The sequence below is a fragment of the Polyodon spathula genome, chromosome 8 (assembly GCF_017654505.1).
Source record: "Polyodon spathula isolate WHYD16114869_AA chromosome 8, ASM1765450v1, whole genome shotgun sequence".
Classification (NCBI taxonomy): domain Eukaryota; kingdom Metazoa; phylum Chordata; class Actinopteri; order Acipenseriformes; family Polyodontidae; genus Polyodon; species Polyodon spathula.
In genome coordinates, this window is record NC_054541.1 from 6,619,029 (window position 1) to 6,638,609 (window position 19,581).

General features: G+C 38.5%; 1 protein-coding gene across 1 annotated transcript in view; it reads right to left on the reverse strand.

Annotated features, from left to right (window-relative positions):
• Positions 1–19,581, reverse strand: part of LOC121319256 (phosphatidylinositol 3,4,5-trisphosphate-dependent Rac exchanger 1 protein-like) — a 112,389-nt gene that overhangs the window by 77,637 nt on the left and 15,171 nt on the right. Inside the window, exons 2-3 of the mRNA XM_041256486.1 lie at positions 3,784–3,849; positions 2,273–2,395 (exon numbers count right to left, since the gene is read on the reverse strand). Of these exons, the coding sequence (XP_041112420.1) occupies positions 2,273–2,395; positions 3,784–3,849 (189 nt within the window). The remainder of the gene's footprint in view (positions 1–2,272; positions 2,396–3,783; positions 3,850–19,581) is intronic.

Here is a 19,581-nt window from a genome sequence, read left to right on the forward strand (position 1 = left end):
ATCTATTACAGAAAAGGGGTGTGGGGGGGCAAAAAATCTCTGCAAAACATCACTGCAAGGACACCTGATCTTGGGACAAGCCGCTTGACCTTCTCAGGATCCTCCAAGCAGGGTCTCAATGGAACCAAGACAACACTATATCTCACAAGGGGGTATTGTCTTTTATGAAATTCAATTACAGTAAACCTCAAGCAACAACACCACTGGGGGTTTTTGAAGAGCAGGTGAGGATGATCAATTCTGGAAGGGTGATACCATAAAGGATGAAGCACCGGGGCACAGCGCAGTATTCAGATTCCATATGTATGTGCAAGTGCTACGAATTGCCTTTTGATCTCGCCTCAAAACAGAATCAGATACTGGCCTGGTGCAATCAAATAATAAACAATACAAGGGGGTGGGGATGGGGATATTGAATGTGCACAGCAGGATTGCGTATGAGAAGGTCAACATGCCACCCAGGGACCCATGTGGGTAACCTCTGCTAGTCATCCCATAAGGAATCAATATTTAAGGCAGAACAATGCAACGCAAGAATAAGGCAAGGCTACCAGGCCATATGCCATCTGTGTTGAACTGCAGTGAACTGACTTGTGCTGAACCTTTCTGAACATCCCTGCTGTACAGTGCTTGAAGATCCCTATGGCAGGGGCTAATTATCACAAAACTGCCAGACATGTTTTACTGTAACATAGTCGGACAGCCCTATTAACAGACACCCTTCAAGATTTGAACAGTGTGCTAGTCCATCTGCTGCATTAGAATGCACAGAAAAAAAAAAAAGAAGTGTTCATCGTTACATTCCTAAGCTTACTAGGCCACAAACTAATCGGTCTCCATTATCTACCACAAGACATTTATTACAGCTCATCCTGTCTAACAGCATGTTAATGGATTCCAGAACGGTCTAAACTCTAAACTCTATTACAACACGTGTATTGACCCTGTTGGGAGTATTTAAACTGTCCAGAAGGCTGGATTAATAAGCCTGCCTTATTAGGGGTGTCCAATCCTGGTCCTGAAAGGCCGGTGTCCATCCTGCTTTGTGTACAACCATGTCTTATGGTGTCATTGTGTCCAGGGCAAGAGTAAACCCATTCTGGCCTAAGCCTGTATGTTTTCATAAATGCTGCATGGCATGCTTATAACTGCAAGCAGCTGCTGCAAAATCTGCAGCACATTAGTGAACGGATCATCTGTGAAACATTTTGATGTTTTATAGTGCTAGCAAACTGTTGATTTATCTCATTGTCTAGCAGAGTACTGGACCCTTCTATTCCCCCACTGTGGTTTAGCCCTGACCTTAACAATCACACTCTGTAAGAGTGGGTATAGATGCACTATTCAGGCTACACTTTGAAGCACTAACTGGAACTGAACAGGGCTGCAGTATTGCGATTGACCACAAACGACTTAGTATCAAGAGCTGTTGGAAACAACCCTTGACTCTACTTAATGTACTCTGCAGTTACTATATTACTGTATACATTGAAAAGTGGCAAGTAAATATTACCTGAAATCAACAGGGACATTATTCCAATGCAAGTCATCAGACGGGCTATACACATATACTGTATAAGCGGCAATACTTGCAATATCTTTGAAATTATTAAGTACATGTATGTAAAACGCTATTTATTTTTCTGTTATTTTGTTTTCTGCAACACACCGTTCCTTTTAAACCAAAGGTCACTTCCTTCGACTGAACAGAAAGATAACCACAGTACATGTTTCAAACATTACTTCCTGCCCAGGTAGCCAGTGTTTTAGAAATGCATCAATCTCGTTTGTGCAGCATGCAAAACACAGCATATAAATGTGTTGTATAATTCACTTCGAACATATGTCTATATCTAAAGACAGTAATATACAGTAAAGGTTATACAGCCTACTTCAGGAAATCTGGTTGATTTCCTTCTAAAATCTCCTAAAAACACTTTTATACTTCTAGATAATTATTTTGTGTTTCCAGCTATACTGGTGGCTTCTTTTTATTGTTATTTCGAAAACTGCATTCATTCATACAACTTTTTCCCACCACACACAGGCCTTTGTACAAGCATTCTAGCTTACCAGTTGCCATGGTGAGACAAAGGGGTTGCTGAGAGGGACAGAGAAAGAGTGCGTTCAGCCACTAGGCTGACAAATTTTGCAGGGTTGTGGATAAAATGGGATAAATGGGGTGGGGGTGGGAGGTCACATGACAGGATGCCGGATTTACAGGGAAAACTTGAAGAGGATTCTAGCGGTAGTATGAAGTGAGTGTACTCACGAACTGTAGGAAAACATGACCAAGTATGTGCTGAGGATGAGGCTCTGGCTGTAAACAAGACTCCAGGGCTGCCAAGAACTCCTTGTGAACTTCAAGAATGTTTTCAATGTTGGAAAACAGAATCTGAAATAGGAAAGCAGAAAAAAATTGCCATTTCTAAAGCATTTATTAAGGAAACAGTTTACAGTGGCTCTTCATGTCCAGGCTTCCCAAAGCAGGAGAGCTTAAATACAATGTGTGCACTCTTCCATAGCTCTCTACACTACATGTTAAAACACAATTCTGTATCAGGAATATTCACATTGCAGGGTGTTACTAAGCCATGAAACCCTTACAAAAATATATAGCAGTAGGATATGCATCATGTATAAGAAGTTAATATATTGCACGCATGATGTCGTGTTTTACAAGAGCTGTCTTTTTTCACAGTTCAGATCCACTGTTCTTCTGCCCAAGCTGCACAAAATTACATCTTTTACACAATAATTGACACCCTAGGGCTCCTGAGTGGTGCATCCGGTAATGGTACTCTGCCCGGAGTTCAGGATGCGCCCTATAGCTTGGTGATCGCTGGTTCAAATCCATGGTATGCCACTGCTGAGCGTGGATGGGAGTTCCCAGAGGGCGGCGCATAATTGACCAAGCCGGGCGGGGTAGGGGTTAGGTCGGCGGGGGAGTCCTTGGCTCACCACACCAGCAACCCCTGAGGTTGGGCAGGCACCTGCAGGCCAGCATGTATGCAATTAAGAACTGCATGGTCCTCCAACACTAAGTTCTGGATATGGCTGTACGGCAGGCTTGCAGAGCGAAAAAAAGCGGACGTATGACAGCACTTGTTTCGGAGGACACGAGTGCTCGTCTTCGTCTCTCCTGAGTTAGTTTAGGGGTTGCAGCGGTGAGCCAGGTTGAATAATAATTGGACATTCAAAATTGGGAGAAAATTGGAAAATTAATTAAATAAATAAATAATACTAATTGACACCCTATACACAATGTATTAATTTATAGTATATTGGTAATGCAGTATAATACTGTAGTACTGCATTAAAGAGATTCAAATTGCAATATCAGTACTACAGGTACAACAGTATCTTGTAATCTCTTTACGTACATGGGTGACAAAATGTGTTATGGTAGCATCTAAAACCTTTGGCACTGAAAGCCTTTACTTGTTTAACAATGCGGGGAATTCTCAGAGTACACATAGTACACAACAGATTCAGGCAAAGTTTGTGAAAAGGGCAATTTTGAATCTACAACCTGTTCAACTAAACATCTGGCAGAAACGAAGACCAGTTGCACTATTCAGAACTATGCCCCTGGGTTATGGCTTGAAGTTGCATTTTCTTTTTTAAGATCGTAAAAAGCACACCGCTCAGGATCACTAGTAACCATATGCCAGTGTGTGGATCAACAGGAGACATTGCTATGCCTTTCAAAGCAGTGGTACTGTACATACAAGGCTACATATTTAGACATACAGTTCTGTTAAATTAGACAGTTTTTTTTACCTTGACATTTTCCTCAGAGATACATTGCTGGTCAGCTGGAGTCTGGCGAATCCTACAGAGAAAGGCCTGGGGAAAAGAAAGAGAGGTCTTAGTTATCTTAAAGGTATTTGTACTCTGTCAAGTCAGGTAATACAAATAGACTTTAAATTTCAAGACAAAAGCCTCAAGGGTTGAATATTGCAATCAGAATAAAACCCTCTGACTTCAGCAATGGATGTGCATTGTGTACATGTGTCATGAAGTGGCTCATCCTTCCCAGTGCTTTAATGAGCAAACTCAGTCAACTGGAGAACACTGCCATGCTACCTACGCATCCTACCTATACAGGATTGTTTTGCCCAGTATTATTAATCAACTGATTCTTTTTTGACAATACCGATGGTTGCAAGGGACTGAGGCAATATCATAAAACTTAGATATTCTCTGAAGGCAGTTCATTTGCTTTGTAAAGTTCTACCTGCTCTAGACACTAGACCAGATTCTCAAAGCTTCAACCTGTTACTGCATTAGAACATTTGTATTTCTGAAAGGAGAGAAAATAAATAAATAAATAAATAAAAACACTAATTGCAATTGTAAAACATTATTTCCAGAAATGTTATTGTTCATAGAAGAATTACATTCAGGAGGGATCAAATTGAAGGAAGGGTGTTCATAGTTCAGAGTTTACACATTTAAAAAGTGTCTGAGGTTTGGAGTCCTGTCCACGTACAGATAAATGTTGTACTAATTCATTTAAAAACAGCATTCTAATGGATAGATTAATCTCAGATGGTTAACTTATTTCTGACAAAGATTCCCATTAAGTTCAAGTTTAAGTGTATTTATGAAATCGAACAGAATCTTTTTTGACTGAGCATTGTACAACATCCTCTTTTGGGTCTTATGTTTGAAGACGTCCAGCCTAGTGTGCTATGCCCTACACTATATCTCTACATACATGGTAGAATCAGATTGTAATGGTGTCCGTCGCATATGAAAAACCATACTGGGTAATAAAAAGGTTTTACAGCACATGTCATAACACCTGCACGGTCCAATGTGAATTTGCCATACTGCCTCTCGCACACACTGCACATGGAACAGATCTTAATGCTGTTGCAATTACAGTGCAGCTTTTAATCTGATGCCAGGTCCTTTGTTTTTCTGCACTAAACCATCAACATGGTCATTATGTGGCAAATGTTCATTAAAAAAATATGAAATAATTTCAAACAACTTGCTTTATTTGCAAAACAGAATTGTGGATTCAGCACAAAATCTTTACTAAATGCTTAGAGTAGATCATTTCCAGTCCTTAATGGCATCTAAATGCAGTTATTGGGCTTTCCCGGTAAGTAAACAGTGACTGTTCACTGTGATAGAATGCATTCAATATTATCAGAGGATACAGCTCATGAAAATTTAATAAGATAATCTCAAAGTGTGTGTGCATCAACAAAAAAAAGGCAAAATAAAAAGGACCACAATCTCTTACCCATGGTAAGTGGAGAATGGACAGAAAGTATGGCATATATCATCCCTAATAAGACTTACACAGGTAGGAATTTATAATCGGGAATGCTAGAGGAAGCCTGATGCCTTACCCACAGCTTTAATTCCAAAGAATTTGATTTCTATAAATCCAGCTTCAGGCAAGTCTGTGATTGTCTAAAGCTTGGCACTTCTTTTTAACAGCTACTTTACTGTACATTGCTTAACTCCAGAAAATAGCTCTGGTGCCAGCTGTTTGCTTGATTCTTCAGCTAACACCAGCCTCTGAACATCTCAGCAGCTCTTTAACTGTTAGTTAAAGGAGAGAAAGGTGGGCTCTGGATCTCATCAAAGTGGAAGATAAGTTAATTAGGGGAGGAAATCAGGGATCAGTGCTTCAGATCTACTAGTCTGATGGCTGTTTGTCACCATAAGGTTCGGGATACGAGTTAAAACAAAAAAAATAAATACAAAATAAACATTTTGCATGGTGGGACGCTTCAACTGGGATTTACCAATATGCCTACATTTGAGTCTTAGTAAATCAATAAACAAACAAACTCCGGACACCAATTTCGTACTCGTGTAACAGTTCCAGGAGAAGGTAGTTTCTCCACCCTAGCCAGGGAATTAAACACAATCCAATTGACGGGCATTTTAATGTTAAAGCTATATAATGTTAAGGCTGATTAGACCAAAAGTGATTTAGTTTCAAAACACAGTTGGAGGAGTTCGAAGAATGTACTCTGGTGGTCTCGGCTCGCATTACCCTCACACTAATGTGCATGCAATGCTGTGGTTTAACCTCCAAAAAGACAGGGAGAAAAGAATACAAGGAACAATAATCCAAAGCCAGCCCTGCACAGATAATTCAGCGGAGGTAGGATCTTTAGTGCGATACTGTACTATGATGAGTATACTCCAGGACACACAGCTAGGCTGGCTGAGTGTATTTGCCAAACTTAACATTGCATAAGGCCACACTTGTCAATAGTCAATTGCAATGCCCCTCTGTACTGTATGTTACATTGCCCATATTTAACCTAGTTCTGTTCTGTCAGAGAAAAGTAGTGACATAATAATAAGGTACCAAAGTGTGGCATTAATAGAGGATGTGCAATTCTAATCCAGCTTTACTATGACTGAAAATGGTCTGTAACAAAGTTGCCAGAGAGAACAGATCAAGTGTGAGACTGAACTTTCAACATGAATATATAGCAAGCACATAGAAAAGTCCTCACCTCACAGATCTAGACTTGAGTCAATCTAAGGGTGGCGGGTAAAAGTTTACTGTACTAAGGTGTCCTTAAACCCTTCTGCACTTCTGTAAACCGGTTTTGACTCAACACTACCACTGCATATTATTCATTTAGAATACAGCCCTTCCAGTTTAATAAGTGAGATGCCAGCAACCAGCCCACCCATACATTAAATAGCATGCACCCCATGGTATCTAAACAATCCCATTAAATGGCTTCGGCTTAGCACATCATCTTCTTGACCTCACACAAGTAGCAGTTCAGTTCTCTGATACTGGGCTGCTGTAGACACTGCAGAAAGCAGAAGCAATCAAAACAAGACTAATTAACTAGCATTAGTAAACATTCTAGGGTAGAATCACATTAACACTTTATGTGTTCATTCTACTGACAGGATAATGAGGTGAGATGGGGAGCAGAAGGTAGGAATTAGACAAAACTGCAGCTAATTGGAAAGCCTGTCCCACCCACCAAAGCATTTAAAAGGTTGTTAGAGAATCTGAATTGTCACAGTTGAGATCTCTGCAGCTATAAACGAACCGTTAGAAGCTGCAGGTAATAAAATGCAGCCACTTAAATTCACAGACAAATACACAAACCTCCACAAAAATTCAATATTGCTTCTAAAATTAGAAAGGATTTTATTAATTTATTAAAGATGAATACTTACTTGATTTAACTTATGAATAAGTCACAGTATCCCACCCAGAATACTGTGTAGTTATTGTTTTTAGATGATTTAGATGTTTTCTGACAGGCATGCAAGTGTCACCCTACCCCCATGTGACAATGTGCCATGCTTTGAAAAGTTAAGTCCAACCAGTTTAGGATTGCATGTGATTAAAAGATGTTTGTTTTTTATAACTATTAATACACATCAATACAATTTGTGTTGTTTGCAATGAAGAGTTTAAATTAATGTTATTTACAAAACAAATCTAGGATACTTTGTCAAAGCCATCTTCCCAATTTGACCACAAACTAGACAAGCCCCTACCCCAATGAAAGCAGTCAGTCGCATGTCAATGAACACATTTCACTGAATGAACCTACACAAAGAGATTGTATTCAGTCCATTTGACTCTAATGCAACTGGTTTTTCTGTGGGGTTTATGAGTCATCTGCCAGAAAACTGGACGCCTCTCATCTAAATGTTAAAATAAGGAAGGAAAATATCCTTTATAAAAAGGCAGCTTTTAAAGACAACAGTTGCTGGTAAATTAGCCAACCCACACACTCTTTACAATAAATAAATAAATAAATAAAATTCTGACATTCGCTCTGCACGCTCTCCAGTTTCTAATAATATGCACTCCTTAAAGTACAAATTATCCTCCTATACAGTCACTGTAACACTATCATTGAATTCTCCTTTATGAAAACACAATTGACCTTTATGGAGATCCATCTTAATGTTACATTAATTTAAACTGGCTTTATTTATAAAGAAGAAACCATATATCTTTCCAAATCTCCATACTTTTCCAGAAGGGTAGTGTCTAATCAATGACCCACAGTAGCACTGCATTTATTTTACATGGAGAATGTTAATGTGACCAAAGCCTAATTCTCAGGGATATCAAGTGTACTCAGTAAAATAACTTTACACTGAAATGTTCCCCACTCTCCATTATTAAAGCAGGGTAATTGGGCACCTGTGTACGTAATGGGAAAGTGTGTGTATTATGGAAAGCAATGTCAAAGTGTTTTTTGTTTATTTGTTTGTTTTTTTTAAATGAAGAAGATAGCAGTGACAACTTGAGACAAATCAAGGCCATGCTACATCAACATGTTACTTTGAAAGAGAAATCAGCATGTGATCCAGCAGCAAACACCTGCCATCTATCTGTCCCTATTTTCCCTGAATTTCCCCATTTTTGAGGAAGGTGTCCCAGGAATTCAGCATACCTTCCCACAACACTAAATGCCAGTACCATAAATTGAGCACAAGTGAGAAAAATCGGGATACAAATAGAATATTATTGTAATAGACACAAAATATTAATTGGTTGTCAATACTACAGTAGCAATATTATCAATGATTCCTATTGGATGAATATAAGAGAGTTTTTCGTACATCAGAGGTGGCAACCAGAGACAAACTACGTTTAAATGTCTACACTGTACAAGGCAGCAGAAATTAATTATATATTTAAAAAAAAAAAACATTATTCAGTGCTGTACGACTAGCACTGCTGTCTTTCAAAACTAAAACCACCACAGCCTTTCATTTGCTGGAAAACAATGCAATCAGACACTAATAAGCATTTTCCATCTGTACTGTGTAGAGTCTAGAAGCACTTCTGGATGGAGGCAGCATGCCCTTGTTTTGCACCCAAAACCTAAGATTGTAAAGACAGATCCTGAACTATGTGACGTCAACATGTCTTGGGCTTTGTGTATACTTTTGGCCTATTCACAATGAACAAAGTCAATGTAAAAGAAGTCCGCTTTCAAATTGATTGCCTCCTAAAAGAGCTAATCACTTTCTGGCTCTATAATAAGCAGCATTTCCCTTATGTTATCCAAACCAAAAGAAACACATGACATAACAAACACACCGGAACTGCAGTCAAGTAGATCTGTTGGCACAACTCGCAAGGACTATGGTCAACCAATAAACTCATCCCAGTTTATCAGTTTAATAAAGTTGGTATGGCTCCAGTTACTGGAGCAGATGTCACAATTAAAGAAAATGTAGAGCTCTTTAAGGATCAAAAAAAGCAATTCACTGTGAATGCTAACATCCCATTGAGTTGTATTTAAAAATGATTTGTATTTTCAAATTCTTCAAGCTGATCTTATTTGTTTAGTTAAGTTCAATTTCCATTGAATTCAGTTTGCATGTCCCGATTAGCATTTTATACCAAGATGACTGTCGCCTTGACCCTCGCATTGTCTGGACAGGCTGCAGGCTGCCAGCTTTTAGGAAGTGGCTAAAGGGGAAATACAGTGATATTTTCCTTCCTTCTAACCCTTCCCTGTTTCAGGCTCAGTCTAATCTATTTGTATTGCTTTTTTGTGCTGATAGCTTCCTTGAATTGTTCATTATCACAGAAGCAAAGTGACTTTACAGCAAGGCAACTACTCATCATAAGTATTTAGGAAATTAATTTTTATTGTGTTCGCTATAATGAATTTATATAGATCACTTGGGAGGAATAAAATACAAAAAACATTACTTTTAATTGTCTCAAACCACTGTTTGATTGACAACATATAGTATACATTTTCTATACTTTCTGCTATCCGGAATTAAAACTAACAAAGCTTTAAAGAATATATTTACATATTTACATTCTGTATTTATGTTATAATTTGTTAGTGCAATATCAGGATGCCAACACTAATACAGTGTTTGAGAAATATGAAATATAATGATTTGAAAATAACAGAAGATTTGAAAAGTGAAACAGACAAACCAAACTGGATATTTTCTAACCAAAGATGTCCTTACTAGTGTCACTTCTGGCAGTACAACAAACAATTATTATAATTGTATTTAACAGATGAAGTCCTCATATTTAACAGATGAAGTCAGTCCTATATATAGTAGATTAGATAGATAGAGCCATAGATAGATAGATAGATAGATAGATAGATAGATAGATAGATAGATAGATAGATAGATAGATAGATAGATAGATAGATAGATAGATAGATAGATAGATAGATAGATAGATAGATAGATAGATGAGGCTCATCTGTTTCATCTGTTAAATACAATTATAATAATTGTTTGTTGTACTGCCAGAAGTGACACTAGTAAGGACATCTTTGGTTAGAAAATATCCAGTTTGATTGTATATATATATATATACACACACACACATATAACATTTTATTTTTTTTAAATAAAAATACATATCTGAATATTCATGTTGTTATACAGTAACTTATAGTCCCCAGTGACTTTGTCTAAATCTGTAATAATATAAACATAAAACATGCTTTGCAGCAGCTTGTTATTGATCTTTGTCTTAGACTTTCTCAAGTTGCTAAATTTGTTAAACTTCGTATTGTGTTTCTCCACCAAGTTCTTCTTCCTTTTTGCAAATCTGCAGTCTGCTTACTGCTGACCAACTTCAGTTCCAATATGACTGCCCGTATTGCATACTGGATCCCTACTTGTGAGTGTGCTGGAGAGGAGGGAGTCCACAACTTTGAGTGAAATCTGTCATGTCAAAATCTAATTGTTCATCTTCGTGAGCTGAATGATCGGGTCTCCTTTTCACCCTTTATTGTTAAAGTGAGTGATTAGTGCAAATGAATTAGGTAGCATGTGTTGTGGTCCATCTTAATCACCCTCCATAGACTTCCAAATCTGAACAGCACATATACAATCATGGCATGCAGATGGCTTTCACAAAGAACAGCCGTCTGCACTTGTTTCAGTCTTATTTCAGGTCCTCTGCTGTAACCCCAGATCAGAGAGAACACCATGTAGGTTCTGCAGAGCAACCCAGATCAACCCATTTAGAGTGAACACCATGTAACCAAGCTGTCCTTGAGACTAAAACAGAAGTGATCCAGCTAAGCAAAACCATTGCAATCCATACTATACATAAAGTGCTGCTTTATTTCACAGTGCAGTAAGAAACTTGTTGGGTCGTGAATGATAACTGCGTAATAACCTTTGCTGCTCTCTGGTATCTTATTATTTCACGATAACTGACAAACCACACACACAACTCTTACTCAATATCTCTGCATTCTAATCAGCCCCATCAGCTCTGACATTGTATCCTCTGTGCACCCAGATCAAGGTTGTGTACCTCCAGTCTGTGTGCAGTTCAAGTAACAAATACAGAACAGGTTCTCATGGGAAGAGTGGTGTAAAGTACATGCAGTCACTGACAGTATGCTGTTGGTCACAGCACTGTGTTAATGCATCCCTCAAATAACATTACAGCTGCTGTTTGCACACAGAATCCAGCTGAAGGGGTTTTAAACAGGGCTCCTTAAAGGACACTTGAAAGATTATGTTAAACATTGAAACACAGGTGTTAAATAATTAAAATAAAAAGGACCTGCCCATTTATTGATAAAAATGTGTATGTTTCTGTTAATGGGGAACTACAGTATAAGTATAGCTCAACATGACATTGGTAATACGAATGCTTGTTATATTACCTTTGTATCCTGTGCTATTTCAAGTTGTGAGTAATGTGACAGAGATCGAATGACGCTTGGAGTTAGATCTCTCTCCCGACCTGAGAGGATACTAGATAAAGGGTGCAGTGAACCCTGGACTAAAAGGCATGACACTTTGGGTAGGTGGAAGTCGGCTAGCTAAAAAAGGGACTGAGTTACGGCACTCGAATGGGAAATGGCGTGGCATCCGTGGATTGGAGGCGTTGATGCGTCATTAACCAAGAGGTCATGAGCCAGGGTATAAAATAGGGGTGTAGCAAAGTAATCTGCTCCTCTGTAAATGGTTGGAGTTAACCTAAGGAGTAAAAGTTTTTCTGAAAACTGTGAGTCTTTGTTTTGTGTTTGTAAAGTGTCGGCTGTAACTGTTGTTTGTTTTTTTTGTTTTTTTTTTAGACTATCAGTAAAACGATCCGGAGCTAGAGTAAAAGTCAGCATTAACCCGGACATCACTTTTCACCCCAGCATTTCACGCAGTACTGTAATCACCACCAGCACTAAAATTCACTCAGTGTCTTGTGTTTGTGTTTTGTGTTTAGTGTGGATGTGTATAAAACCTGGACTTTTGGTTGCGGGTCAAACCCAGGAATTACAATTATGAGTGATACATGCCGCTGTATCACTCCAGCATTTATTATTTACAGGTGTTTGCCTTAGGGCTCTGGACATTGTTATTATTATCAATAAACACCCCTGCACCTGAAAGTAACTGTCCATGTGTTTTGTACCTGCACTGCTCTGCACTCACCTGTATCCTCTATCACTTTGCCACAGTAGTGTCAAGTCAATTTAAATTGTTATGTTTTTTTTTTAATATTTAAGAATGTGGAAATGATCAGCAGGTTTTATAACAAAACAAATAGGTAATAAACAGGATTGCACTGCAGTACTGCTATGTCCTCTATCGTAGCGGAATGCACATTGAGCCAACACAGTAAAGTGCTTCATCACAGCCTCCAGCGTTTCCATTCTGTAATGTTTTTTGTTTTCAATATGAAAGGAGGGTGTCCCTAGGAAGGAATGCTTCGTGATGCTGGCTATCTCTTGTACACATAATCATGAGGAGTACAAAGGAGACAGACAAAACACATTAATGAATCTGGATTTTCATCTGAAATACAAAAATAAGATCTCTGCCATTAACTGTGTTCAATTAACATTTAAAGGACCTGATTATTAGACAGTTACCCTGATTATTAGACAATTAAGTATTCCTCGAAAGCGACATCATTTTTGGTTTCCTATTAGTTGACACAGGATTGTAAAATCTCTATTAAAAAATGTAATACATAAATAAAGAACCCTTACATAAGTTGGTTTCTACATCATGCCAGAGTTTCCAGAAGTGTAATAAACATGCTTTGTCAACATTATAAACCACAGTATCCCTTGCTACTCTGCAAGACTGATTTTGTAAAGGGCACAGATATACCGTACCTAAGGAAATAAATCTAAATGCCACATGTGATTTTGAGTAACAATGTCCTATGTTGTAATAAAACAAGAGGGGAACGTCAAAGATCAACTTCTCTTTTAGAACAACATACTGGCCCCATAACACAAATAGAAGGATAGAGATTATACATTTCTGACTCTTGCTGTAAACAGGGATTTGTCGTGAAGTCTTACAGTTGTTTTTTTTTTTTTTTTTTTTACAAGTCTTCCTAAGGCTTATAACAATAATCTCACCATATTGTCTCTGCTTTGTTTAACCACGAAGGATGTTCTGTGTATAGTCACCACTTTTAGCTACAGTGGAAGCATATAAATTCATTTAGTTTGGCTCAGAGCAGTGAGTGCGGATTACCCAGACGGTCAAAGATCACATAAGCATCAACTCACTGAAACTACTAATGCATTTCACACTGTACACTCCAAATACAATCTGGGTTTGATTTGTGGTGTTTTGGAGAAAAGATGGAGGTTTGCCTTGGACGGGTCTCTTTAGCCACATCTGTGCTGGCTTACTAAACTGGAAGCTTAACAGTTGTGTGGGTTTCCTGCATGCTAATATTAGTCTGACCGTCAGATGAACCTAAAAAAATTAACCATTCTTTCTACATTTGTTTCTTCTGACAGGACTTGCAAATTAAGTACTAATTTCCAGACAACGAAATCCAAAACGCACAGATTGTCCAGGCCATATGCTTGTGTATGAGTTAATTGTGTGAAAAATATATAACTGCCTCAACATCTTTCAACTTATTTACTTAATCAGTTCACCATTAACATGGCATAATCTGAATTGAAGCACAGTGTTGATACAACAAATATACCTTATAACACCTCTGTGACAAACTTGCATTTTACTGAATATGTGTTCCATAAATCAGCTTTCATTCGTGGTCTTTGCAACCCTCAAGGATTTGCCCTATTAGTTTTGGCCATCGAAGCATGACATATTTACCAGTGTTCAAGATAAAATGTATTGGTATACAAAATTGTTCAGTCCGACCTTTACCCTCTTCTCAACAACTTATGATAACCCAAGGTACTGCACCAAACGAAAGCCATGGTCATCAATGAAGCATCAATCATTCTTACCATGCCCGTCCATGGTCAATCCAGATATTAAACCAATGATCAGAGCAACGAGGTTATTCAACGTCAAAGTGGATGCAGATTTGTTAGAATGTCATGTGCAATAGTCATGAATAAGTGTTACATGCCACGAAAATAACCCAGCAAAACATGATGAAAATCATTCCCAATGTAAATCCTTTGAAGATTAGACCTTTTGCTTATCCTGCATGCATAAATAACATATTAAAATGTGCAATATGAAGCAATGGATGCTTTTATTTTAAGCCCTTTATATGAAGGACTGTGCTATATACAGTACTGTACAGTGGTATTAACAATATGTCACAACCACAACGAAGGCAATGCATACAAACTCTCTTTCAATGTCACAATATTTTCATTTTCTGAAAGCTCACATAAATGTTTGCTGAATTGAAGGGTCCAGACATCTGTATCAGCTGCATCCAAGTTGCTATTATCTTTAATAGACCATAAAACCACTCACCACATGTTAGACACTGCACTCAGCATATTTGTTACAGCTCTCAAATCTACATACATTATTGAATTAAATAATGTATTTATTAGTGTAACACACCTAGATTATTCATAACGCTAAAACACACTGAAGGTGGCACTAGCGAAAATGTTTATTAGCTTGACTTAGTCTCCTAATTTAACACAAATAAACCCAGATTAACTTTGCCTGAGTCAATAAATAATGAGATTGAGACTAGAGACTTCAAATAAGAAAAAAATCGTCTTTGTTTAGGCAACATTGCCATAATCGCCACAAAACAGACAGATCAAGTAATTGTAGGTTTGCACCTGTTGTCTATTCTATATGGCAGGAGTTGAAAAGGGCTAATGACTGTTAATAACTGTCATTACAGGGATTGACTAGACCTTGTTCGTTAACATGTGCCCTTTTGATCTGACTGTTTGCAGGTCATACTGAAGATGGGAGGTATATAAAGCATTTGTTCCACTAGCTCTTAAAGCAACATGGGCCAATTCCAGGACAACAACAAAAAAAATCAGCTTTAAAATGTAACAGAACACTGACGCCATGTGCACCGACACTGACTAAACAGCTTTAAAAACAAGAATGAATAAAAGGGGAAGTCCTGGTATTTATATACAAGGCAGACATCCTCATATCACGTGCAAGTGAGATGTTACATTTCTGACCTTACAAAACAAACAAACTTTGGGAGATTAATATGAAAAAGCAGAAGCGAGAAGCTGGGGTAAAAGGATTTTTACACCCTCGCTCACAAGTGAATGCTATCGGCCAGTACTGAAGCCCTAGTAACTCCTTCAAAACAGAGACACAATCCACAATTAAAGTGTCAGCTGTAAGCTTTCTCTCGGAGTGACCCAGAAGCATCTATTTAACATTAAAGCAAAACTCCCTGTGCTCCTTCTGTACTGAGTCTGGTGCCTGGAGGTGGAAATTATCCAAATGTCATGTTTTTATATCAAGTGTTTACTGTATATTAACAGCCTAAAGCACAAATTGAAAAGTTTTTTTTTTTTTTTTAAATACTGGGATAATGTTCTGTTCAGAATTGATTTACCAGGTAATTAACAAAATAAAAACTATGCTTAAATACAGTATGCTGCTTCGCTTTTGGATCTTACAATGGGTGCAGTCTAGTGCATTGACGCAGCTGTTTAAAAGTTGTCAGTGAAAATGTGGGTCCCTTCAATGCGTGGGTGAGTTCTTACCAGGTTACAGTCATAAAGAACACTTGTGAAAGTTGAGTGCAATCAGTGAAAACTCAATAAACTGAAAAGGAGCCTTTTCCCATGAACTGAGCATTACAAAAAGAAGCAGAGTAGCGAAGACGACTTTATGAAGACGATTCTGTTTTAAATCAGCCTGCTTTTTCACAATTAGTATCACCACATGAAATTGCATTCAGTGGACATGAACTGAATCATTCAAATAATAAAATTTACAGTTAGGTTGTGAACTGTGAATAATACGCACAGTCACTTACAGTAGGACATTGATTTAACATCTCACCCGTAGGATGGAGCACAAGGAGGTTAAGTGACTTGAACGGTTGTCATATTGGTGAAAGGCACCAGTAACCATTAAAAAGTATTAGTTTGGAGCTTATGCTGCCACCTTCATGCTCGAACATCGATGTTGTTGAAAATTGAAGGTCGGAGGCGCTCAAAACACATGTGATACTTAATACTGATAACATCTTTACTGGTGGATCACAGATAAATCAGTTATGCTAAAACGTTGTGAACAGAATATTTATCTACCGCAAAGGTAAAAAAAACAAAAACAAATTGCTTACACCCTACTTTTGACCTCCGAGATGAAAAATACCAGCTCATCATTAAGGTCACTCTGTCAGTCCCCTATAATTGAGAAGCGCGCCCTCTGTTATGAACTGCACTATCAAATATCATTTCACTCAGTCCTTTAGGTATTTGTAAGATGGACTTTATAGTCCATCTTTGATTACATTTACACTTTGTTCTTGTATGCATGTCTCAGCCTGCACCCCATTTTATTACAGTATGTTCTGTATGTATGTGAACAATACTGTAGCTGGCACTTTAGGTTGATGGTAGGCACGTGGAAACTTCTTAAAGTAATTGTCAGCACCTAATAATATCAGCATTCAGTTACTTATAAAATACCCTGATTTATTTCTGGTTGTGTTTGTTTCTTTTACTTTCTAATGCAACAATTCGACAGCATGAAAAAAGTACTCTGGTAGCCAGTAGTGCATCTGGAAAAGGTCACCTGCTACGCGTGTTTTTGGAAAGGCATCAATCGACAAAGCTGCAGACAAGGTCTTCATCCTCAGTTTTTCCTTCCAACTCCTGAGATTTGGGGGAAAAAATGTTTTATCATATCTTAAAAGAACGTCAAAGGCCCAGTTCAATCAAAGCCAGGATGTGAACCCATGACCTGGGGAGAGAAAGGGCAGTGCAGACCACTGAGAGCATTCTTTCTAATGAATTCCAGTTTATGAACAAATGATTCAACATTTATAGACAAGAAAGAATGACTTTAATGCAGGGGGAAGAAGTAGCCTGGTTTAGTTTATGCAGTCACGGGAGATCACGTGACAGGTGGTGATTAATTTGTTGAAAGATTTCTCACTTATTCTCTCCTGCACACAATAGCTCAGTTAAGTCCAATTTGATCACTGCTGAATGGTTTCCCCAGTACTGCATTAAATGAAGCTATATTTGCAGTAGGTTGTTCCTACCATGTATGTTAGTTAAGACGCATTTGGTGTCTCTGTAATATCAGTAACAAAATAAATAGTTAAAAGTTTCTGGTGTTAAAATCAGTACTGGAGGATTATCTGGTAAACAAAAATTGTTTGAACTTGCATTTATCATGAAACTATTAATGTCTTTAGATTTGCACTAAGGAGCAGTAACGATCACAGCAAATACAGTGTGTTGCAGTTTGTTAATAATCAATTGCAGGAGCAAACCTCACCCTTCTTGTTAGATATGTTTGTGTGCATTGGAATGTAATGATGACGGTAAACATTTCTGTTAATACCACTACGTGCATTCATGAATACATTCTGCCATCATCTGTTTTAGCCCATGCCCCATTCCATGAGCCTCTAAAAACACACGTTTTTTGTCTTCCTTTTGTTGCTTAATCATGTAAAAGCTCGGTTGCATCTTTAGCCTTGAGCTACACGGCATGCCGAGTTTCAGCTCAGCTTGACAGCAACATTGCAAAGTGGCGATTAAGGGTTTTTACTGCACCACAACAACCTCACTAATCAAACAGTGAGGGAGTTCAACTCGGGTTCTCTCGTTTCCATGAGCAAGGATGAAATCCAGCTTGCGTTCAATCTGTACTCGTCAAGCCTCGATTCTGAAAGGATTCTTTCTGCAGAACCTGCACTAACAAGGGGCCTCGTTATAGTCTTCTTTTCTTCTGATGTTTCCACTATTGAACACAAAGTAAAAATTCCACACACAAACACACACCAAACAATCATTTCAAGCCCCGACTCCACAGCAACGTTTCCTTGTACAGTAGGTACAGTAACATCTGGTTTAACTGAAGTTATTTTCACATTGAAAAGAAGTAACCAATTTCATCTAGTGTTTGCAGTTAGCCAGCCTCAGAATAACACATTTAGATTACAAACTGGTCAAAGTACAGTAATCCCTATGGGGGAATCCCCATCAAATCCCCTGTGCATTAGGATTGCATCCCAATGACATACAACATACATGCCAGTAAACATCTTAGTAAGCTGGCTAGAGTACACTGAACTTACAGGGGGGAGCGGTAGTGCAGATGGCCTGAAGGTTCTTCCTAACAAGGTTCTGGTTTTATTCCACACTGGTAACGGTCAAGAAAAAGGGGAGCTCTGAACTCCCATCATCCAACTAAAAGTGAAGCTCCCCGCCAATAATCTCATTATGCTGCTCAGCGAGAGTTTGGCTTGCTGAAGAAGGGCTGCCCCTGTTCAGAAGGAGTCCTTTCGTCTTTGTGGTGTGAAATTGAATAAAGCACCCCCCTCTTTCTGGCAGGGCCCAGTAGAGCAGGACAATGGCCCAGTACGACTACAGTGCGCCTGAATGACAAAGCCCCCAAGTGCCCTCCCTTCTCTGGCTGGCAGCAAACTCAGGGGGGGGGGGACTGAGTGTATATTCATGGGCTGGATTCTTAGCAAGCTTTTTTCATGCCTAAAGGTTTTTTACTAAGCGCTCTTCAACAATGTCTTCTTTTAGTCTCTCCCTTGTCCCCAACTTCCGCTTTTAATTGCCAGTCCACGGGGATTTGAGTTGCTCACACATCTGAAATGGGTAACGGATGGCAAATATATGAATCCCCAACTCCCCCATCCCATGAGAAAGAGAACCACTTCTTAATTACTCTATTATTTACATAAACCCCTCCAACTCTCCTAGAATATGATTCTAGGCTGAGCTGATGCTGATGGTAACAAATTTTTAAGCACTGTTTCAGCTGTCCACATTTCTGCAGCAGTAAGGGAAATGGGTTATACAGCCCTGTGGCAATGTGCCCTGCCCCTATATGTATTTTGTGTTATATGTTGCATGTTGTTTGTTTAATGTGGGTGTATATGTATAAAAGCACGGTATATAATGTGGGTTATGAGCACAAGTAATGTAAAATGTAGATTTGTATTTTGGCACAAGGATTGCACATCACTTCACGAGCAGATGTACCGAGACTCCAATTGTCTGTCTCGGTACAGATGTCTACAAGGTGCACGTTTTCACCCACTCCGAGTTGTCTGTTTGTGAGTGGAGAATGGGTGTGGAGAGGAGAGAATTAAAAAAATAAAAATAAATAAATATAACGAGTGCTGGAAGCACCAGCACCGTACCTGTTTTGTGTTCAGTGTTCATC